The sequence below is a fragment of the Aythya marila genome, assembly GCF_965140915.1.
Source record: "Aythya marila genome assembly, chromosome: 1".
Classification (NCBI taxonomy): domain Eukaryota; kingdom Metazoa; phylum Chordata; class Aves; order Anseriformes; family Anatidae; genus Aythya; species Aythya marila.
Genome location: NC_139042.1, coordinates 95,719,945 through 95,744,374, shown reverse-complemented (window position 1 = coordinate 95,744,374; position 24,430 = coordinate 95,719,945). Strand labels below are relative to the sequence as shown.

At 46.2% G+C, this 24,430-nt stretch overlaps 1 protein-coding gene across 6 annotated transcripts in view; it reads right to left on the bottom strand.

Moving 5' to 3' along the window:
* Window positions 1–24,430, bottom strand: part of RUNX1 (RUNX family transcription factor 1) — a 163,691-nt gene that overhangs the window by 64,452 nt on the left and 74,809 nt on the right. For all 6 annotated transcript variants that reach the window (XM_082768698.1, XM_082768702.1, XM_082768699.1 and 3 more), the window contains 2 exons: window positions 6,887–7,140; window positions 2,530–2,686 (listed from right to left, as the gene is read on the bottom strand). In XM_082768698.1, the coding sequence (XP_082624824.1) occupies window positions 2,530–2,686; window positions 6,887–7,140 (411 nt within the window). The remainder of the gene's footprint in view (window positions 1–2,529; window positions 2,687–6,886; window positions 7,141–24,430) is intronic.

Below are 24,430 nucleotides of genomic sequence, written 5' to 3'. Positions count from 1 at the left end.
CAGAAATCATGTACCAAATGCAAACAATCCACACCTTTGGAAAACAATCCCCTGTTAGAGGAGTAAACACAGGCATACATTAGTCACTGGCTCCAAAGATGGGCGGCCAATGGGGCTTGGGAGATTTGACCTCCGAGACTGACTAACAGCATGCAGTGCTCCCAAATCACTGCTGTTGAGATGATCCCGAGCACCAGAGCACCACACAGCACAGGACATCTATGTCCACACGCACATGTGTCCGTGGCTGAGTGCCGGCCGGCGAGGGGCTGAGCGAGGCTCCCCGCAAAGCCCTTCTGCATGAATAGCCACTGTTCTCCCCCCCTCCTTCCCTCCCTCCGCCGTTGAATTTTGACCTTGAAAATCCCACAGTTCACTGTTGTGATTCCTAGCTTCGCTGCCGTGGCCAGGAACTGAACTACAGGTTTGTTTTTATTAGCTTCTCAGCCACTTTGCCAGCTATTCATTTGAATCTTCTAAACAGTCATCTCTGAATCATAATGCAAATTCCATTTACTGAAAAGGTGGAACCTTTAATATAACAAATGAACACGTTTAATGACTGATACTTTTAGACATTACAGCATCTCTCATGTTTTCAGTAAATGGATATAATTTTCTCTGCATTACCCTATTATTATTCTTTGCTAGCATTACGAAGCTACGTTCTCAGCTGCGGGTGTTTTCCACCAAGTACATTTTGAAGACAGCCCAAACAACACAATTTGAAAGACATCTCCCTCTGTATCCTCAGTTAAAAATGCTGCTGGATACTGAGGGATTGGATGGGTATTTTATACTTAAAATGTATTTGCTGCTTGCATCCGTGTTTTCACAGCGCCATATTCTTCCAAAATTGCAGGCTGCATTTACACTGGAAGAATATCCTCAAATGCATTTGACTTCAAAGGCAAGTAGAAGCTGTTGCGTATAATCAGAATGACTTCCTCAGCCTAAAGCCTGACCCATCCGCCACTGGGAGTAAAAGGTTTTGAGAAAGAGAGCAGAAGTGGGTCACCTTTGCAATGCTCCTGAAGTGTGTTTGCTGTAAGTCGGTGCATGTTTGTAAGAGCCACACATGCCACCACGCACCAGGACATGGGCCAGATGCTCAAAGAGTGACTACATGGGAGCGGAAGGTGCTGAGGAAGGGTCAGCCTACCCCAGGGTATTCAATCTGGTCATGAGAGACAGCAGCTCCCAAATAGCTCCAAAAGGCAGAATAAAGAAACCTATTTAGGTGCCGTAGATACTATCGCTTTGATTTGTGAATGTTACAGCACTGAATTGTCCTGAAACAACAATGTTGTCTTTGGAACACCGTGATGTTATGTTCCGATTTTACTTGAAGATACGAACTAGACAAAAGGAAAACACATAAGTAAATACCACATGAAGTCACATGGAAGACGTGACAGTTTTTCAATCTTGACCTTAAACCAGAGAGGCCAATTGTTTCTGTGTGCTTTTTCCAAGCAGCATCTCACCGGTTTCAGTAGGTTTGCTTTAACCACTCTGGCCACGCAAAGGCTCTCCGCTCACAGGAGCAAGGGCAGTAGTGCAGGAGGAGTGCTTCAAATAATCTTGTAACAGAAACGTAAACACAATTGCTTGGAATTTATGGTTTTCAAGATTATGGGCTTGAGCCAAAGAGCAACATTACTACAAAGGGTCCTTCTGTTGATGTTACAGGATTTTGGATCACGCTTTGCACGCCCGTTCACACACACGATACGTGAAACACACATGCGAGACACTATTTGCAGCTTTCTAACAACATTTACATATAGTTACAGTCTAAGTCAGCTTTGGCTCTTGTTACTCAGACTCATAATGCCTTTCTATTTGTACCAGTAATTCCTGGTTATCACAGAGATGCAGGAAGTCTGACATTAAGCTCATCTATTTGGCTCTGCTCTGTCCTACCTACCCCATCCTATGCACCTTGCAGTAGTAGTACATTAAATGCCTACTGTATAAGGCTCTATGGCTATTCCAGAGAAAGGAAGGTCAGAAAAAGTGCCCTATCCCTTCATCACATTGTGACGAAGCCTGAAAAAAAACATTAGATCTATGTGGGAATTATTTGTAATTTTAGGTTGACTCATGCTGTTGCAGAGACCGGGTTTTGCAGAGTGTGCCTGTGAGCCCTGAGACAGTCACAGTTCTCTAGACAAGCTGAGAATTCCTATTTTAAATTGAAAATGTGTTATTTAAACTTCAACATGTGTAATATTGTGCTGTTCTAAAGTGGCACGGAGAATTCTGTAGTCAAAACGAGGCTCACTGACCGTGTTGTTTTTTTTTTTAAATGAGATTTTACTGTATAAAAATTGAAATAACATGGACGACGGGCTAGAAGACAACAAGAAAAACACACAGCTGGCTCTGTACCTTTGGAATTGGCCTAAATCAGATCTCCCTACTGCCGAAAACTCTACATACCCCACGTTCAAATTCTCTCTGCGTAACCAGAACTTGACATAGCTGGTAAAGATGATTGAACTGCAGCTGTGAACAAATACCTACCTCTTCCACTTCTACCCACAAATCTGAGGTCGTTGAACCTTGCTACTTGGTTTTTCATGGCAGCTGTTGCATTTCTGAGTTCTGCGGAGTAGTTTTCATCATTTCCAGCCATTACCGTCACCAGCGTCCCATCAGGCACGTCTCCCAGGGCCACCACCTGTGGAATCAAAGCGCAGGATCCTCAGCTTCCTCATGCGACATTTATTTTCAGGCACAGAACGCCAACAATTAATGTGATAAAATAGGAAAGAGCAGCAACAACAGAAATAAATGGGGACTAAAAGCCATTTGGGGAAAACTGAAATCACTTCCATTACTACCTTGCAGAGTTACGGCCACATTTTTACATTGACGCGTGCCCAAAATACACTCCGTGCACCCCGGCATGAAAAATACATGAAATCAACTTTCCAAAATATACTTCTGTAATTGGCAATAAACAAATTCAAGTAACAGGAACTGATTTTGATCTGCTTTACATCAGTGGCACTACTTTTAAGCTACAGCAAAGTCATGTAAATGCAAAATTCAAGAGAAAACAAAACCAAGGCAATCATCTCACGGACACTGAGGGTCAAATTCCCCACAGTTGTGCCAGTTCTCTCTCGGCTCATCCCACCTATCTGAATACATAAATTCAGAATAAGTGCATGAAGAAACAGGCCTCAACCAAATGTTTAATTGCAACTCACTAAACATTTTTTTTTTTCATTTGGAAGCATGAAAGCATATCATTGACCTAAGAATTCACCTGTAGCCTGGTGGATGGAAATTGCAGTCTGAACTAATGAAACCTGCAGCAGCTCAGCAGCTTTCACCTCATTTTAAAGGCTTGCATTGTAGCTCCTTACCACTAGCATCTATCAAACAAATATTCAGGAACCCAGGATTCACTGCATTTTTGACATGATGCTCTGGGAGATGTATGGATTTCTAACATTAATCAGTCTGGCTTGTATCTGCATCATTCACACTGGTAAAACTAATACAAATTTAATTTTATCTTATCTTATTGAGCAGGACTGAATTCTCAACACAGTTTTACCTGGCTATTGCTCTGCATTGAATGGATGTCTGGTGCGTCTCTTGATTTGCTCTGGCAAAAGTAAGTGCTTGAATCGGGTCCTCTGTCATAGTTTTTCTTAGAACCTGCTGCTCTTGCTAAGAAGTTCCCCCAGTTAAGTCTACAGTAGTGCAGTAGTGATCTCAGCACCACTATTACCAAAAAGAAAAAAAAAAAGAAAAAAAAAAAAGAAAGAAAAAAAAAGAGGAAAAAAAAGCTCTAGCTTGTTTTTATTTCCTCTTTTACATATTCTAAGAGGAAGTAGTCCTGCACCAGGTCCTCTGAGTTGCTGCTTGATATTTTTCCTTCCTCTTAGCATTTTCTAGCTTACGTCCATGCAGTTATAATTGGTTCCAACTTGTCACAGCCTGGTCTGATTGCTATTAGTTTTCCAGACATGATCAGCAGCCCCTTTACTTAATCTGTCTCTGATGCTTATTTCCCAGTAATAACTATTTTCCCCAATAAGACAGGGGTCCCCAGCCTCTGATATTTCAGACTCTCTCCTTTGCAGGGGCTTCAGTGTCATTTCAGTGTCATTTGTCACCTATAACCCTTATTTTCACTTCCACATACGAAGTTAAAATCACTGTGTCAAAATTCCCTCTTTACGTATATATTTCAGCTTCCTCTTTCCCATTCCTCTGCAGCTCACAGTTTTGTTTCTTGTTCTCCTCTGCGTGCTGTAAGCCATTCCTGTGGCCTGTTTTGTGCTCAGCGTTCAGCTTCTCCAGTTCTCCTGATCTTCGCATAAAATAGTCCCCTCTCGAAATGTTTGATCTAATGTTTTCTCCTTCCACAACATTGTGTAACGAGGCACGCTGTCTCACAAGATCAGCCGCCGTGAACCTGATGCACTTTCCCGGTTCATAGGAAGTTATCAGAAAACCTTAATTCAGGCACATATATTAAAGACAGAAGAAAGAGAAAGGGGAAAACCTGGGCATTACCCTCGCCTCCCTCTGATGCAAATGCGTGCCTGCTCACTTAAGGAAATACCTGCTAGCATTTTTAGGGATGAAAAAACCTTCACGAAACCAGGGTCAGTTGTCTCTTACTGAACAAATATTTAAAACCACCATTTTCAAATTACACTGAAGGCAACCTTGTCGATAAGAAACGCGAAGAAAATATTAGAAACAAATGCTAAAAAAATGCAGAGTGCGGAAAAGAAACTAGAGTTAAAAGTCACAAACAATAGAAACAGAAATACAAACATTTACATTGGAAAAAAGACCAAATAGGTAAGTTGGGACTTGGTGACTGGCATTATCTAGTACCTTGTTGCACTCTTAAAAATACGGATTTCCAGAGAAGTGGGAAGTTGCACCAATGACAGCTATCTGAATTACTTGCTGCTGGTGCATCAATCAAACAAAATTGGCCTTTTAAATTAAGATTTAGATTATTTCCAAGAAGCACTTGGAGAATTAATCTGTACGGCAATTTATTAGAGTTATGCATTTTCCTTTAAGTTTTCCCAGAATCGTGCTATATTTTAGAAAAAAAGTAATGCACGGGAATGACTGTTTTGGTCGGGAATAATACTCTGATCCTACAGATCGAATAGAACTAGTGATTTTTGGTAAGGAAAAGCGAAGAGGAAACTCTCTGTCTCCCTCTTCATATCGATGCAATAGCTGTGAGCAAACACTTAATAAAGCTCAGCGCTTTTTTCCCCTTTTTCTTTCTTTTTTATTTTGGTGTCAGGTGAGAAGAAGACATTGGCAGCCCGGGAGCGAGTGGACTCGCTTAGTTTCGGCACGATCCAAACCCTCTTACGATTCGATTCGCCTCGCGATCAGAGTCGCGACTTTCCCAACGCCGGCAGCAAGGGGGGGTCCCGCTTTAGGGGAGCGGTTGTGGGGTCGGGAGCTCCTCGCAGTCCCCTTCAGCCGGCCCTACGGGGACACCCTCCCGTTTTTGGGGTTTTCTCTCCGCGGTCGCATCTCTGCGCTCGCTCTCGCCTTCTCCGCAGGACCTGAGGCTGCGGTCGGGCGGTGGCCGTCCCGTGTCCCGTGTCCCCCAGCCACGGCCACGCGTGGCAGACCACCCCGGCAGCGGGGGACCCTCCGGAGCGGGCACATGCGGGGACGGGGCTGGAGGAGCGGGGTTTCGCCCCGGTTTCGCAGGCAGCGGCTGTGCCTTCCAGGAGGAGAGCTTCCCGAGCAATTAGCAGCGCTCGCCCGCTGCGTGGGTGACAGGGCAGTAATTAATAGGAACGCGGGAATTTAGGAACTGGCCCTGCCGATGAGTGCCTGCCTTCCCCCAGACTTATCTCCGCGGGAACCAGAAGGCTCTCCGGACACGGCACGACTTTTCCCTAATGCAGCGCTTCCCAAAATCTCGGGAGCCGGGCCGATTGCCTTCTCTCCCTTTCCTCCTCCCCCAAAAAATGAAAGACCGGGGGCTGCCCTCCTTCAGCAAAGCCGTGCCGAGGCGCTGGGGTGCAGCAGCGACGGGAGCAGGAAGCACAAAGCCGACGATTCCCCATCACCCGTCCCAACTCCAGCCCGGGGCTTTCGGGGCTCCCGCCTGGGAGAACGGGGTGGCGAGGGGACAATTACCTTGTTTCTTCCCCGGCTCGGATGCACGGCTACAGCGGTAGCACGAAGGGCAGCGCATTCAGCCAGAGATAGGCCGAAGTGGGGAGAAAAAAAAAAAAAAAAAAAAAAAAGGAAAAAAAAAAAAAAAAAACGAGCAAGGGGAGGGGGTGAATTTAGCCTGAAGCCGGGTAACGGGAAAGCAGGCCGGGGGAGGGAGGGATGTGCAACGAAGCGGCCGCAGAAGGCAACGGAGGGTAGGCCCCGAGATTTACTACTCAAACCATCCCAAATAGTAACAATAATTTAAAAAATGTATTTGTTATAATTATTATTTTAATGTTCTCCGCAGCCACCGGGGGCTGCTGCCCGGAGATCCGGGCCGCCCGCCACGGGCAGCGCCTGGATCTGCTCCCCTGGGCGGCCAAACTTTTAGGGTTTGGACATTTATATATACATATATATATTTAATTTTAATTTTTTTAAATTTTTTCAGAGTTACGGGAGAGAGGCAGCGGCCGGGGGGTGCCCGCCCGTCCCGCCCGCACCCGCTCCGCTCCGCGGGTGGCTGCGGCGGGCGAAGGGAGGGAGGCTCAGGGCTGTCCCCCCTCGTGTGTCCCGTCCTCCCCCGTGTGTCCCGTCCCCCCCGTGGGTCCCGCGAGTCCCGTCTCCCCCCCGCGTGGGTCCCATCCCTCCCCCGGCCGCCCCGTGCCCCGCGGGATCGCGCTGCCGGGCGGGCGGCAGGACGTACCTTGAAGGCGATGGGCAGCGTCTTGTTGCAGCGCCAGTGGGTGGGCAGCACGGAGCAGAGGAAGTTGGGGCTGTCGGTGCGCACCAGCTCCCCGGGGTGATCCGCCAGGACCTCCACCATGCTGCGGTCGGCGCTGCGCAGCTTCCCCGCCAGGGCGCCGCTGTGCTCGGCGCCGGGCAGCGGCAGCGGCTCGCTCATCTTCCCCGGGCTCAGCGTGGTGGAGGGCGGCGTGAAGCGGCGGCTGGTGCTGGTATCTACGGGGATACGCATCACAACAAGCCTGTTGAGTGAGGGACCTCCACAGAGTTCTTACCAAGCAGCCAAGCGAGCGTAACTCTTCGGCGAGCCGCTCTCTGGGGACCAACATAAACGGATACGGGCTGAGCACCCGGGGGAAACTCGGTTCTACGCCAGTCCCCAAAGTTTAATTTTTTTTTTTTTTTTTCCTCTCTCTCTCCTCTTTGCCGAACGCGGCTGCGGCAGCGGCAGCGAGCACGCCGAGACTTAACTCTTGGCTTCCCGGTGCCGCGGCAGAGGTGGCGTTAATCCAGTAAGAGAAGGGGTCTTCGGTGCGGGGCCGCCCCGCCGCGCCCGGGCATTGAGGGCTTTGGCGTGGCCAAAAGTTCCCGCAGGGCCCGCTCCGGGAGGGCTCCCCAGCAAAAGCTACGCGAGTGGGGTGAAAGCCGGGAGCAGGAGAAAGCCGGGCTTCCCGGGGAGGCAGCTGCCTAGCGCTTTCTTCCAGGTGGCTCCTCTACAGTCCCGGGGGGAAGCGGAGCACATCAGCGTCTTGCGGAGGCGAAAGTCGCTCTTACGAGCAGCGAAACGCGGGGTCGGTCTCGGGCTTTGTGCTCAAAGGTCAGCCGGCTGGCACCGCACAGACATACCCACGCAGGCACACACACACCACGTACACCGCGCTTCATCAAACATTTACAGTATCATCTGCGGAGGATTTAACCACGCCGGGAATCCATTCACGTTCTCTGCAGGGTTTTGGTTTTAAAGCAGCCTTGGAAATCGGCCTCAGTAGTTTGGTTTGCGAGCGCTCATGGCATGACCTCTCAATAATTCTCGCGGAAAAAAAAAAAAAAAAAAAAAGTTTTAAAAAAATAATAATAAAAAAAGAAAAAGAAAAAGCTCAGTGCATGGCATTCAAGCTTCAGCTCTCTCTCTGTGCACTTGTCTTTGGTGTAACGCCTGCCATGAACGCAAGGAAAGGTCGCAGCCGCTCACGAGCGCTGAGGCTGAGAGGTCCACATCTGAGAAGTTGGGTTTGGGGATGTTGGTTAAATTGTGGGTTCTCCCTGCGGTTTTGTGTGTGCAACAGCGCTCTCTCTCTCTCACTCACGTTCCCCTCAGCAGACAAACCAACAGCCTGCAACAACTTCGAAAGTCATTGCCAATTAGTATTAGTATTATTATTATTTTTTTTTTTTTTCGGTATCTGAGGCAGCCTTCCTCTAATCCGGCCGCAGGAGCCGGCTGCTCACCAAGCCTTTAACCGCAGCAGGTGGAAGCCTGCTCTGGGAAGCATGGCTCGCCTCCCCAGCGGGGTGGATGGGGGCTGGCTGCGGGCAGAGCCCCCGCACCCGGCCAAGCGGCGGCAGCCAAAAAACACCCGATGGCAAAAAAAAAAAAAAAAAGCAAGCACCCCGGGGAGCGGGTGCGGGGGCAGCGCCGCTAACCCCCAGGCGGGGAGGAAGCAACTGGGGGAAAAAAAAAAAAATAAAAAGGAAAAAAAAAATAATAAAAGCCAACAAAACGAGAAAGTTCCCAGGCAGGGTCACAAGTCACAGCCTCCAGCCCAGACGACGGCTCGGGATAAAGCACATTTCCACAGCGGGGTCTTCGCAAAGCTTCCCACGGCGCCGGCACCCCTCGGCTCGCTGCCGCCCTTTGCCCCCCGCGGTCAGCCCGGCGCCCGGCTCCCGGCTCGGCTCGGCTCGGCTCGGCTCGGCCCGGCTCGGCCCGGTTCGGCTCCGCTCGGCTCCGCTCGGCTCCGGCGCGCGCCGCCGGGATGAATGGAGGAGGCGCGCGGCGGGCGGCGCGCGGAGGAATGTCATCCCCGCGGCTGCTTTGCATACGGGCGGCGCGGCGGCCAATCAGCGCCCTCCCCGCCGGCAGCCAGGGCGCGGCCGCGGGCCAGGGGCTCCCGGAATTGGCGCGCCCGCCGCCGCCGCCGCCGCCGCTACTGTGCGGGCAGCGCCCGGCCGGAGCGCGCCCCCGAGCGCGCCCCCAAGCTCCGGGTCCCCATAGACCCCCGGAGACCCTCATCCTACCCCGCCGTCCCGGTGCGTTACACCGGAGTGATGGCGTGGCTGCCTTTTTTTTTTTTTAAATTATTATTTTTTTTAATCATTATTACCGTGATTTACTCATTTATTATGACGATTTTGTGCGCTGGAGTTCCGATATCCCCCGGGAAGGGGGGTTTGGGGTTCCCCCGGGACGAGGAGGGCTCGGTACCCGCACCCGCTGCAGCTCCGGCGCGGGGCCGGCAGAGGGGGCCCGCCGCCTGCCCTGGGCGCTCCGCCGCCCGCAGCGGGGACCGGGGCTGCGGGACGGCTCCGCCCGGCTCGGCACGGCTCGGAGCGGCACGGCTGGGGGAAGCCCCCCGTGTCACGCCTGTGCGTCGCCGTGATTATTCTTATCATTATCGTCCTTCTTATTATATATTTTTTAACTCCGTCTTCACTCCCCGCCACCAGTTGCGCCCCGCCGAGCGCTCGCTCGGTGGAAATTTACCCCCGGGTTTAAGTCGCTGCGGGGATGTTTTCTGCCGGTGGGAGGAAAAAATTAAATCGGACGGGCGAATGGCTGGTGGAAACTGCCGTTTGGAAGCCATCTGGGGTGTATTAGGGGCTGGTAACTTTTTACGGGCATTACAGAGATAAGAAGAGCTATTTCGGTGATGTGCACATAGCCATATACATCGCCTAAAACGCTAAAAGATGCGTATAGTGTTTGGGTTTTCTTTTTCTTATTTTCTTTTCCTTTTTCTATTCCCGCTTTCTTTTCCCTTTTATTTCTCTTTTCCTTTTTCCTTCTCCTTTTATTTCCCTTCCCCTTTGCCTTTTCCCTTTCTATTTCCCTTTTCTATTTTACTTTTTCTCTTTCCCTTTTCCCTTTTCTTTCTTTCTGCTCTGCTTCTCCTGTTTTAGTCAAGAGCTAGGGAGTATTTTCTATTTAAATTAATCAATATATGAACTATAAATTCCAATCAGTGCTTTGCATCCTTTCTCAATCTGAGCTCCTTTAGATATATACAAAATAAAGCCGTTCTATTACACACGTGGATGGTCAGAAAAATACAAAATGCCAGAACTTAACAGAAGTTGGAGAAAATATTTCATGCTTACACTTTTCTGTAACTTAGTTTACTTTTTCATTATTATTATTTTTATTTTTTATTTTTTTATTATTATTAATTTAGCAGCCTTACCAGGGCTGAGGTGAGGGACGTTAATCTTGGCTGAAGGTGACTGTATTGTTATTTAACTGCACAGAACCACGCTTTTACCAAGGTAAGCTAAGGAGTTAAGTAAGAGAGGGCAGGAAGGGAAAATACGGTGGTGAGGATATTTCAATACAGATCGAGCTGTCTGTTTTACATAGCCGTTAACACTTACGACAGGTGGGGGGAGGTGTCTATTTATTTATTTTTTAATCTAATGCAGCCTGTCATCTTCCTTATAATTTTATTTTTGCATGACAAAGAGAGGAGCTCTCGCAGGGATTTGCTACTCCCTTACTGTATCTTGAGCAGTCACTGGAAGAATGGGAATTAATGAATGAAGCAGCTCGCAGGGATACCCGTCATTAGGCAAAGTAAGGAAATGAGGCAGGGTATTTAAAGTCGGTATTTCTTCTCACATGCTAAGACTTTTCGGCATCCCCAGTGCCAAGACTTGTGCTCGGACAGTCAGTCCTTTGTGCAAGAATCCCTTTGAAGCAGGAATCACAACTGGTATTACACCTTTACCCATTCACTTACAGCACTGCTCACGTTTGTATTTTGACATCAATTTATTACGGCCGTAAACAAACCACAACTGAATCTCTATCTACCATGCATTGCCTCTGTCGTACGGGATTACTAGACCACAAAGCACCGAGCTTTTTACATAACACAGTTAAAGCAAAAGCGTCGGAAATAAGAGAGAGGGAGCAACAATTTAGGGATGAATTTTAAACAGCTTAAATTGCAAGGGGAGAATTAGAGCCCAAGCACACCGCACATGCAAACACTCCCTGGCCAAACAGGCAGAAGTGGACACTTGTTTGAAATGGTTTGAATTTGTGCAGGGCGAGAGAAAACTTGAACGAGGAAGGCAGCAGGACGTTTTGTTAGAGGAGAAAAAATGCAGACCGTAACGGAGCTGGCATACACACAACGTGAGCGCAAACTGAAAGAACTGGCTGCAGACCCTGATCTTGCCAACACTTAGAAACATGCCCAACCTCATTCTTAGCAACCTTCCTGCCGCATGCAACAGAAATCTCGTCAGGGAATGCAATCGGGCACGCACCGGGCTTAACATCTGGGCTTAACATGGCATTATTCTGTGGGTCAGCTCCTACCGCTTGCGCCTGAATGAATTTAATATAAGTATTTAGGCCCTCCTGAAGATACTTATAGTGATGTGAGAGTGCCTTGCTTCTGCTGGTGGTGAATCAGGGGGTTAATGCTTGGAAATGAAATCTGTGGGATTAGGCTTCTGAGTTGCCCCTGCAAGTATTTATAGCATAACAGTTACCATCACGGGTAATTCCAGTGACTGACAGGGAAACAATTGCTGTAGTGATATATTAAATTATTTTGGTACTGGAATAATGTTTCATTATTCCGGTAATTCATTATTCCAGTAATTAAACATTGGACAGAGGAAAGCAGCTGCCTGCAAGTAAAAAGGTAAGGTGCTCCTTGTTTCCTGCAGTGATCTCTCGCGCAGTGAAATGCGAATGTTTCATTCCAGTGCGTGAGGCTCAGGTATGATGCCACCGAGAACGAGACGTGAGATGGCCGGTGTGATGCCAGGGAATTTGGCTCAGTGGGCCAGGACTACACAGGTGTGTGGAGTCTAACTTTGCTCCGTTTCAGGGAGGGGGGAGTGCCTAAACCCTGCAGGGTTTTTTGATCTCTGTTAACAGATCCAAGGTTATTCTCTCTGGAAGAGGGAAAACTGGCTGCAGCTCGGATTATACCTAGCAGAGGGGTTGTGATGAACGATGAAACACCACGTTTTCATTTGATACCTGTAGCCTGGTCATCAGATTACTTGTGACCCAACTTGAACACTGAAAAAGTTCCCAAGTTTTCAAATAGAGAAAAGCCATCCATGGTCTGGTCACTCAAAATACTTCAGCGGGTGGACGTAACTCCCACTCTGAGGATGTGGGAAATGATTTGCCTGAATAGTAGGCACGTTACCAGAGACACGGCACGGACTGACATAAGAAGGGAGCTTCCTTTCACCATTTCACCTCCCTGACCATCCAGAAAGTGCAAACCAGAGCACTGCGTCTCTCTTGAGTCCAACCATCAGCTGGTGGTGGCAATGGGCAGGGAGCGGGATGCACCTGGAGAAGAACAACCTTCGGGGGAGGCTAACTATGAATGCTTTTCACCCAGCATTTATCCCAGCATTGCAGGCCTGCAGGTGGCTGCAGGTCCTCTGAGGGCTCCGCTGGGTGAAGGAATGAGTTAAAGCAACAGCCAAAGGAGGAGCTCAGAGCTCGGGAGCTCTGGGCACAGCCCCAGAAGGACCAGCACGGACACGATCTCAACGCACAGCAACACGGGGGGCACAACTACGGGGCTGCCATAGCACCTTGCCTGTGCCACCACCTTGGGGACTCTTCTCCATCACAACTTTCTTCCCCATTTCCTATTTCCTCAAAGGGGAGATTAATAATCACCATGAAGTCATGCAGCAGCTGCTTGTGTCGATGCTGCTGTGGGCAAGCTTGTGAGTAGGAGTGGAGACTGGGTTAAAGTTGCCACTGCAAAAATACCTTCCAGTGGCTTGCCTCCCCGTGCTGGTGGAGTGGGCATGTGAAGTGCATGACTGTGCCATTAGGATGCATCCTAGTGTAGGATTTTTCCCCAAAATGCAAGTTGGTTACTCAGTGCAATGGCACACGGTAAAAGGGAGAAGCTCCCTGGCGGCGCAGGGTCGCATCTAGAGCCGAGGGAGCAAGCAGGCTTATTTTCCCAGCACTCGAATCCCAGGGAGAGCAACGGGTTTAGTCCTGGCCACGGTGTTATTGGCTATATATCAGTGAACGAGAGAGATTACAGAGAAGGGCAACTGCAGTGATTAAAGGTCTGGAAGGAACTACCTATAAGGAAAGATTAAAGGAATTAAATACATACATATAATTTGGGGCAAAAGGGAAGCCAAGGGGACAGCATGACTGCGGTTTACAAGTACATGAAAGACAACTATAAAGAGGAAGGGGAGGAACTGTTTTCATTAGTTAAAAATGATAAGACAAGAAGTAACAGATGCCAACTGAAGTAAAACGAGTTCAGTTTTAAGAGCAGGGGCAACGTTGATCATAAGATCAAATAGGCAGGAGAATACGCTCCCAGGGAAGCTGCAGAATCAACATCACTTGAACTTTTCAAGTCAGAGCTTGACAAGCACCTTGAAGGGGAAAGTTTAAGAAATAGTAGAAGTGAAGCCAAGAAGCGCAGGGATGTACTGCCTGACCTAAAAGCCCAAATGATTTTGAGGCCATTCTGGAGGGCTTCTAAAAACAGACACAAACAAATACTCAGAGCGTTTGGATGATTTCTTTCTCTGCACAGCTCAAAATTAAAAGGAGGGGGGAAAAGGCTAAGTGAGGAAAATTAGTCATTTAATACGATTCTACTGTGGCTAATCCCTAGAGGAGAAGCCAATTACTTGAAATACTTGGGAGTATGGGGTGGAGAAGGGAATGGAAATTGTTGAAAAGCTGCCATCTGGTATAAGTACTCGCTGGTTTGGAGACTTAAAAAATACACATTGTGTGCCATTATACTATGCTCATTACATGCCGAGATTAATGCAGATAACATCACCCACACCTAGTATTTTCTGTGGCATTTTATATACTCAGGTTCACATCATAACAACCTCCAGCACTAATTGTAACATTTGGGCTTTTGATCTTCTGCTCTGGTAGGAACACTACAGATGCCTTGTACCAGCAAATGGAAAAATAAAGAAGTAAAATAAAATAAAATATATAAAAAAAAAAAAAAAAAAAAAAGCAGCTCTCTTTTGTTGCAGGACAGTTAAAAGGAGCAGTAACTCCAACTCTCCTGGACATAAGGGCATGAGGAGGACTCCACTGATGGCACAGAATTAACCTAACCTGCTTTATTCCCTGTTCCTGCCCCTCCAAGGGTGAGGGCATGCCGCAGAGCAGGAGCTGCAGCAGCACTGCTGCTTGGCTGTCAGAATAGCCCGTGGTGCTCCAGAAAGCTCCACTCACATCGGAGCAGCCCCGGTGGTGCTTTGACTGATGCTAGGAGCTGAACGGTGCAGTTAAAGGTTCCCCTCCCGCACCCCAGACTTTCTTCCTGCAATTAGTGGTGACTGACCAGAGGGAGAATCAGGCTGCTGAGTGTACTCAATCCAGGAAAATTAAAAAATAAAAATTGCACTATATGTATGGTGCTAATAGGCAAAATGTAGTGGTAGCATGCATGCTGCATCTGCTCCAAATAACTTGGCATGGGTTTGCCTTGCTTAGGGTTGGTTTGCTTCATCTTCAGTCAAAAGTAAGTATGAATTATAAATGGCTGCCAAAGTTCCTATAGGGTCATAAGCAGGGGACTGAAATCCTTGGTATATTTTGGGGGTAAAGCTTCTTCCCTACGCACCCCCAGAGTGCTTTGCCACTGAGCAGAGAAGCTGTGGGACATTATCCATGAGCTCATTACTGGGAGGCTCCTGCTCTGCCAGTAAAGAAGTCAGCTCCAGGGCAAATCTGTGACATAAATATTGTTTTTCAGCAAATGAATAAGAGTTATCAAAACTTTGTACAAAAGCCTAATTTGCTACTAACTTTGGCCCAAATTTGAAACAGTGAAATTAAGACAGAAAAAAAGCTTTTAAATCCCCGAATGTCCTTCCTCATTCCCTCTAAATAAGGGATTGGTTGTTCAGGTCAAGCAGAGGTGGAGACACAGTACAGGGTTACACACTCCCATCCTCGGGAAAAGTTACTCCTGACACGTAGTGGATAGGAAGAAAGACAGCTTCCAAAGGAGGCTCCCTCCTCCCAGGCTTGCCAGAAGGAAGGCTGTGGTCTTGCAACACTGTGGACTGGAGTTAAAAACTAGAAATAAGGATACTAACTGCTTCCTTTTTCTTATTCCTGCACTACTTTCACTGTTTAGAAACTGTGACAGGCTAGAATTGTGGAACATGCAGTCAAGAAGAAAATAATGACATTATTCCCACTACAACACTGCAGCACTTGTATCAGCGGGTGGTATTACTGGCGAAGACATTCAGTGAAGGAAAGACTTCTCTGTTCCTCCTGTTTCCGTTTTTAAGGGTCAGGACAGCTTGTCTCTCTCTCTGTCTGTTTCCCCTTCTTCCTAGAGCTCTTCAAGGATGGTGGGGAAAATGTTGGTAGCTTATTCATTGCTTGCCCACAGGGTAGTGCTCCATGCAGTGAGTTTGCAGAGCATTTGCAATAGCTACCCAATGACCTGGCATCGACAGAGGACTAAAATCACTTCCCAGGGAGACTGCAGAGGGGCACAGCGAGATGCTGTTACAGCTGGAGCTGAGGCTTAATGAGACTAAGGTGAGGGAAAAACTGCCTTTTAGTCTTGCACCCAGTCTGTTCTTTTAAACACCGCAACACCACAGCACAGTGAAGTGGAACTATTTTGCTGTCACCTTATGCTTGTCTCTGTGTCTAGAAGCTGCTCCTCACCTGAAACCAGGCTTCTGCCAGTGTCCATCTCAGCCCGTAGGGCTGGTCTCAGCTGCAGGAGGCCACGCAAGTGCCCTCAGCCAGCAGCAGGGCTATTCCCCACCAGCCTGCTCTCCAGTGACCAGCACACTTCATACTTAGCCCTTCCCAAACCTGCCATGAGCACACAGAAAAGGCTTTCGCTTAGGGGGGAATCATGCCTGGGACTCTCACCACAGCACCACTTGATCGAACTGGGGTTGGAGGAAGAAAAGCCCATCCAAAACACCTAGGCACTGTTAACCACGCGCAGCACCGCTAATGCCCTCTCACAGCCGCAGATGAAGCCGCAAGCTAATCTCCTAAATTGTTTCTTCCCTGATTACCATCCCACCTGCGACTGCCTCCGCCCGCACTGTGCAGGTCTGGGCTCAGGCGTGTTCGTGCGGGCCCATACTGAACTGCCATGGCCCTGTAGGGAAAGGTCCTGATGCTCAGCTCATCTGGCTAAACATTGGCAGAGCAGCACCTTTGCTGACTGGCTGGCAGTGACACCTGTGTATATTGGATGAAATAACTCTGCCTTGGGCTCTTTCTGTGTATATTGGGTTGCTCTGGGGTCTGTAAATGACAAGTGTGCCTAGATAAGCTGCCCTGCTCTAACACCTAACATGGCAAAGCCCAGAGTGGCATGAGCAGGGGATGTAGGAGGTCTGCAGGCTGAATTCAAAGAGTGTCCTCCCCCGAGCCAAAGGCATCAAAATCACTCAGCGGGTTTATTCTTTATGATTGTCTTCACAATATGTCAATTTTACCTAAGTTTTATTTTTGTTAGTTTAATTACGAGAATATTTTCCAAATTGTTTCATTCTTTTTTGTATCTTTTTCAGTGCCACTTTGTTTTGGTGCTATGGTTACAGCTTAAACCCACCAAACTGCTTTACACAACCCTTCCACAATTTGATTGCTTTAGGAGACTCTTAGGGTGATAAAAAAGCTTGCAGGAATCTTCTCTGGCTGTGAGTCCTTGCTAAATGAGGACATCTCAACACACTCATGTTCAAGACAGGCTATTTCCAGTTCTGAAATTTTGCCCTTTCCCACAACAATTTCGGGATATTCAGATGGCCCCAAGCCTACCCTGAAAGCACCACGGATCACCTAGAGCAGGTCCAGATGCCCTAATGCAGCAGTACTAGGGGTGGACTGTTACAAGGTCTGACAGACCTCTGCTCACATGGACCTGCACCAGTTCATGCTGGGCAGACCCCATCCCATTCCCAGTGCCAGATATTTCACCAAGGCTTAGCTACACCCAGGCACCTTTTGTGGGACATGGACAGTGAGCACGAGGAAGGAGGCCTGCAGGGTGCTGTGTGGTGGAAAGAGCATGTCCATGGCCAGCATCAGGCTGTCCTACTATGGGGTGGACCTGGATGTATGGGCACTGCTGCTCCTGCTGAGGGAAGAGGTAATACGTCCCGGACTGTCAGTCTGGCACCTCTCACCTGCAGGAATTGGACTTAAAACACATGTAAATAATTGCTACAAAAGTGGTACTTTGTTTTAATGGAAATCATCTCTGCTCCTCTTGGGTGGTTTTTTTCTTAAGCATTTTTAATTTACCAGGTATGTCATCTACCACCTTTGATCTCAACCGCAGATCTCCCTCGGGTCATAATAAGGTGCAACTTCATATCAAAGCCTCTGCGCTCATCTGCCCGAGATGAGATCTGCAAGACAGCAGCATGTGCTGCAGGGAGAGGGAGGGAGCAGCCGAAATCACCCTGCTGAGACACCAAGAAATCTGCCACAGCCATCCGGTGGGGTGCAGGAGTACATCAGGTGGCAAAATCCTCCCTGGGCTGGGCCTGGCCCTGGGCCTGGGCCTCTGCTTACAGCTCTAGCTGTGAGGCCTTGGTTTGTGCCAAGGTAGGTGAGAAGAAAAGCTATACTTCCAGGCCTTTAACTTCAGTCTCTTTGCAAATCTGCCCTGAAATATACCTTACAGAACACACGAGAGCATGAAATATTCTTTCCAAGGCAGCAAGTCATAATAAATGGCTCCCTGAACACCAGCTGCCATACACAACTCTTCTAAAAGGAAAGCTGCTGTAGAGTGAGCAAAGCTTAGCAAGATTAGCTTATGATGACATTCCTTTACTGCTTTCCAGTTACAGATGTTGCCCATGATACCTAGTGTCACAATATGCTGTCTATAATCGGCAAGTTCATTTTAAAGACAACATGGTATTTTAATCTCTTTTTCCTTCAGTTCATCTGTACTATTATGAAATTAGGGACTGTAAATGTATTAACTTTAGCTTTCTTAGGTAACAGACAGATGCAGCAATATGTTTAAGCCTTTCTTAGCCAACACAAACCATTCTTAGATGCTTTCTAGGTGTGAGTTATCACCATTAAATCAGGTATACACAGGACAATACTACGTAAATGTAGTTGCTCATTTGGTTTATGCACTATGCAGACCAACTACCATGATATTCATTTCACACTCTGTTTTACCTATAGCACGAAAAGAGAGTTTTCTCCGGTGTCTGGAGGAGTGAGAGCTATGTGTATCTGTTAAAAACAGTCTAAAATACAGCAAATATTTATAACTTGACCATTTTATTAGAGCTTTCTACATGTATTGCTGTTACACAGTGCACAAACACCAACCATGACTTACGATGCTGTGTCCTAACATTTTTCTCTCAGTCCAAGAGGATGGAGTAAGTAAGAGGCAATTTATGAAAGAATGAGATGCTAATTTCTCAGATGCTACCATAAAGATAGCCACCACAAAGAATTCCCCTACCTTACCAAGCAGAAGGTATCCCCCAGATATGAAGATGTTTTTCTAGGTATGGGCTGTAGTACTGTGGACAGGTCAGTAAAATGATGTCGCATTCTTTTGGCTGTTTTTGAAAAGCTTCACAGAGCCTGCAGCAGTGTGCCAGGCTTTCCCAGAGCTTTCACTAAGTGTGATGCTTTGCAGAAGCAAAGCAGGGAATGGCACATCATGCCTAAATGCTCTGGTGGCAAAGCCCCAGGGCTGGGCTTTATCCAGCACTTAGGTATATGGCAAAATGACTCAGTGTCTTCTTCCGAAATACTCTGCAACAGAAACAAAGTGTAATCCTCTCAAGCTGACACCGATTTAGGATGAATGGAATTCAGAGTTCAAGGGGTTCACAGACTATACATAAGAAGAAAATCTGTTCTCTTGCCTTGGTGCAAACTGAGACTTTACGACAGTGAATGCTGGCAGCAGCCCCCTGAGGAAGGTGCCACCAGGCTTCCTAAAATTTAGAGTGAGATAGGAAAAGCAAGGGAATCTTTGAGAGCGAATGGAAAATAATGTAACTTCCTTCCCTCATTCCCAACTTCCATTCTGGCCTTTCCTCTTCATCAGAGCTTTTAAAATCAAAGCCATAACAATAATTATCAGCTTGCTATACAACCCTTTCATACTCCAATACCAATTTGTTTACTTCAATACATATTTAGCAGAAAGCAAGTAGCTAAGAATAGAGCTAGTCCAGGATTATGGAAAAGGAACAAACTTGGCAATACATCACGTATTTAAAAAGAGGTATAATGGCTTTTTCTCTGGCACACTGCTTGTGCAAAAGGTGTCGATGATGCTGAAAGGGCAGCATCTCATTCTCATTCTCAGCGGAGGCACAGCATAATGGACAATAGCAGGGTTTATACAACCAGGCAAAGTTTTATTAAAATTTGTATAATTTTATACAAAATATCCTTGTGATAAAAAGTTAACTCTGAAATTCTAATGGGAGCATTTTTACTTCATTGCCATCTTTGAGGGATTAGAAAAGCATCTAGCGTATAGGTCAAGCCTTTTGTTTGTACAAATCCACAAATAACCCCAAGACTCAAGATATCTGTCATCTCTTTATGCTACCTTGTCCTCCACGATCACTTTGCTTCTGCAGGGCTGCAAAGCACAGAGCAGTAGGTGCCATCTGACAGCCATCCCCTTGCACCCCCGTGCTCAGCAGCAGGATGCCCGCCTGTCCCCGTGGCACCCCCATCCCAAGCATTTCAAGTGGAAACTGTTTTGAAGCATTTCCTCTGAAGAAACTGATTCAGTTAAAGAGGCTTGCAACATATTTAACAGACCAGTGAAAGCTCCTGTAGGTATTCAGCTGTCTCATGGAAGTTAATACACACACATGCACACAGCCAAAGATTTCCTTATTTTACTCCAACAGAAACTATTTTGCCTTAAAAGCTTTTTCCACCAAATACTTTCTATTACTTTACATTGAAGATTTTTATTGCATTAATAAAAGGAAAAAAACTTTTGAAAAGGAAGATAAATAAGTCTTTACCAAAAAAGCCAGGGGCTGCTCTGTTTTTCCTCATCAGGTACATGGTCCAGGAGAGAGGAGAAGACAAACCAAACTGCCCGTGGTTCATGATCAAGTTTATATGATAGCCTTGCAGTGGGCAGACACTCCAAAAGATGAGCACAAACTAAACAAGATGAGGGGAGAGCTCTTCCTTTTCACTCCACTCCTTCTCTGCCCTAGAGATCATTATTTAACATGAGCAAATTGAAAAATGACAAGCAGCCATACTTAGTACGTGGGTTTTTTTTCCCCCCACTAACCAAACTCACATGAGACTTCCCATCTTTCTCTCTCCCTCCTCTCTCTCTTTTTTTGCCTCAGGCATTTATAGGCTAGTAATTTTCATTTAGCTTCTCAGATGATTTTTCTCTGCCCAATTAGAGTGGAAGCGGATGAAGATTTAAGTTCAGAGCTTTGCTGTTAGAAACCAGGTTGGTATCGTGCAGTGGACTGCTCTCCTGTTGTTTCAGCTGAGGTCCTGCTTCAGATGTACGAGGGTCTACAACCAGCAAATAGAGTAATGACATTGGTACTGACTCTTTCTGCAGAATTCTCCTGCTCACGATATTTTACAGTCATTAGCACCAGACAGTGGTATCATGGGAACATCCCTGATTACAAAGAGATTTTTTTTTCAGTAAATATACCAGGCAGTTTAAGCTCTCTTTCCCCCTGCACATGGAAATAATTGCACTGACATCCCTGGGATGGGAACACGTATGAGAAATGGTAACAAGAGTCAACCACTATGCACTGATAAATCAGTAAGCATGAGTCAGTATCTGTAAAGCTTGAAATTTCGTACGTAGGCAAAGTGATATGCATCTCAGTCTTCTAGCGTTTAAGAGGAAATAATCCTTCCTAGAAGTGTATGAGTTGCTATATGCTCCTTAAGAGCCTGTCACATTTGTCACCAAGCGTGAAATTCAGCAATTTCATAGAGTGCTCTTGAAGAGATTAATAGGTGTATGGATGAATGAAGAAATGGATGGATAGACAGGTAGAGAGATTCTCAAAATTGTTACACTAGACTCCAAAGTTTAGTCCAGTTGTTTTTCAGAGCATGCCAAAATGCTGCAGTTGCTGAGAGAGAGCAAAAGGCAGCTGGCAGACAAGCAGATCCTAGTGTGCAGTGCAGATTTACCAACCATCTCATGTACTGCAGTGCTTTAACATCCTTTAGTGGCTCACATGGTCACCCCCTCCCTATTTTTTCCATTAAAGGAGGAAAGAGTCAGCTAAGATACCAAATGTTTTTCCTTTATGTTTTTATTTCAACTTTTGTAATCTATTTCTCTTCCTGGAAAATGCAGAGGTTCTCACAGCCAGTGATAAGAAGAAAAAAATCAAGTAGTGTCAGTTGTACCTACGTGGACAATAAGAAATGTTGCCTAGATGTATAGCTGCTGGTGTGATGCTTTTTGTATTTTCCAGATTCCAAGATGGGATGTTTCTAATGAAATCAGGGGATGCATGCAGAGACAAAAGGCTGTGAGATTTACTAGGGATTTGCTGCTGGCCAAATTTCACATTTTCAAGTGGAAGCCACTGTTAAGGTTTTAAATATTATATTCTCACTTGTCAGCACATGGCCACAAACCTATAGGCCCTACAAACACTTCAACACATATAACATTGCCTAAGAGGAAAATTATGCGTGTGCTTAAGCTATTCCAGGGATGGCCAAACCCATACGTCTGCGAGAGCAGGTTCTAATTCCCTGGGATCACAAAAAAACTTGCAACACAGCTGGTATAAAATGGAAAACGAAGTAGAATGTGATTCTGGGAAAGCTTAATCCAAAAAGTGTTTGGAGCTGTTTGTCCATCATTCTTGTACTGAATGGGAAAAGGAGAATTATCATGTTATTTTCCTGTCTTTTAAACTTTGTCTTAGCACTACAGGAGCAAAGAGAGACCCCCATTAAAAAACATACTCATTTTCCCAAGGACAATAATGGAAAGAGAAGAAAAACACACACACACACAAAAACACCCCACAAAAAACCCTGTGCCCTGAAATGAAACAGTACAATCTCTTCCACTCCAGCAACTGTTGCACAACCCTGGGTTATGACATTATTCAACCGCCGCAGGAGGACTATCAGAGACCTCGGGCAAATGTTTCATCAACAGCACAGCAAGATGTTTCCTGGGCTTTGCAGACAGTGGCTCAGCAGAGGTGCAGTAGCCCCTCTGTGAGGGGCCAGATAAAGCACCCCCGCTAGCTGCTATCTTCAGATGCTAACTACAGCAAAGAGGTTCCTTCTTTCCAGCCCTCCATACAGCTCTAGATTTGAGATTTTGAAACTACAGACCTTTAGTTCCTTGCTCTCTCATGGCTTTTTGTTATCAGTTTTCACCTTCCTTTTCCTATTGCTTTTTGGCCATCTATCAGAGCATGAGCATCTTGTAGATATTTACATAAAGATAAGAAATGGTGGGGCTGTGTGAGATCCATACATGTTAACATCAGAATGGATGGATCTCCAGGGAAAACTAAACCAAAGATCTGGGATGGATTTGGGTTTCATACTTTTCTTTCTTAATACAATTCCTTGGCTGACAGAGAAGTGAGGAGACCGTGAAAGACTTTCCTTACCTCTTATTTAATTTGGTTATTTTGGAATTCTAGGTAAAGCTGGCAGTCAGCAGTCCTTACAGGGGACTGCTTTTCACTCACAGTGTGTGTGTGTGCAACAGTGCAAAGATGGCCTAATGAAGATGCAAATGAAAACCCAGCTATTTTTTTTTTTATTGCATCAACTACATTCCCTGTCTGACTGAGCGCTCCTCAGCTGTATGCCAGAGGGTTAGCCTGAAGTGGTAGGGGACAGAGAAGAGGGTATGAGAGCCAAGAGAAGAGGTATTCTTCAGTTTCACTTAAATACAGTAAACATTGCTTCCGTGGTAAGGTCTGACCCTATGCTTATTAAAGAAGATGCAATTTTTGGCAAGGCATTTGCTTAAAAAATGGACACCTGTATTTCTGGAGGTGCTAAAGATCTACAAACTTCATGGGCTTCCAGTGAGACTACTGGTGCTTGGCTCATCTGGAAGTCAGCTGGGGCATTGCACGAATTTTAAGATTAGCCCTTGGGGAGCTTACAAAGTTTATAAAGGAAACATCATAGAGTAAACATACAACGAAACCTTATAAAGTAAACATCAGCCTGAAATAAAATGGAAGTAGACGGGAACACTGCAGCTTTTGACAGCGTCCCATTAGCAGGTGATATGAGAAGTGATGGGCATGAACAGCTTCTGTTTTCAGAATGAGAAACATTAGCCATAGAGCTTTCCAAAACTTTGATTGTAAAAATAGCCCTGTTAACAAAAGGAGGTTTTCCCAAAAGAAAGCATTTATTTTTTATTTTTTCTTCTTATATATTGTTCTTAACATCCCTCCCCACTGCAGGACACCTGTGCAAACCAGCTTCATGTTAACAAGAGCACCTTTACTTCAGTTGCTAGGCAAGACAGGAATGATGTGAAATGAGTAGGTTCCTTGATCTCTTCATGCATCTTGCAACACTTTAGAAACATGAGGATAACCCTACAGAAATGATGGGATTCTGTGGCCTGAGTTATACAAAAAGCCACGCTGGGAAAGAGGCACGACATTAAGTTCTCATCTTAAGATCTAACCTCTGTCAGTCTCTTTCGGACTGTGCAGAGAGATTACCCAATAAGCACCGAGAGTTTCATTTTATGAACAGAAATATTTTTAGGGTTCTCTGAACTGAGCTAAATGGCTAAATGACTGGCACATTTTAAAATGTGTAACACAAAAAAAAAAAAAAAAAAAAAAAAGAGGCGAGGCAAGTAAGAATGAAACAGGATGGAGCACACGTCCTGTTTTCAACACTCCACATCATCTTTAACTCACTTTGAAGCATGACATCCTCTTTGCAGGGTAGTTAGCAACCCCCTTCTGAAGCAGGTTGTTTTCCTGGAAGAGGGATGTCACAGTTTTGCCCATGTCTCTGAGGGGATTGCCAAACTCATGGACACAGTGGATTTCTCTGAAAAATACACTGGATAAAAATACTCTGGATAGGGATAATATTTATGTGCTCTTTCACCATGCTGAAGCTGGATGTGGTCCGCATTGAAACCAAACCCAGTGAGACATTTGGAACAACAGCTAAGATTTCATTTGCTTTGGAGCTGCCTAACAGACATTTGAAAGCTATCAAAAAAACATGTTAATCTTTTTTTTTTTTTTTTTTTTTTTCCTT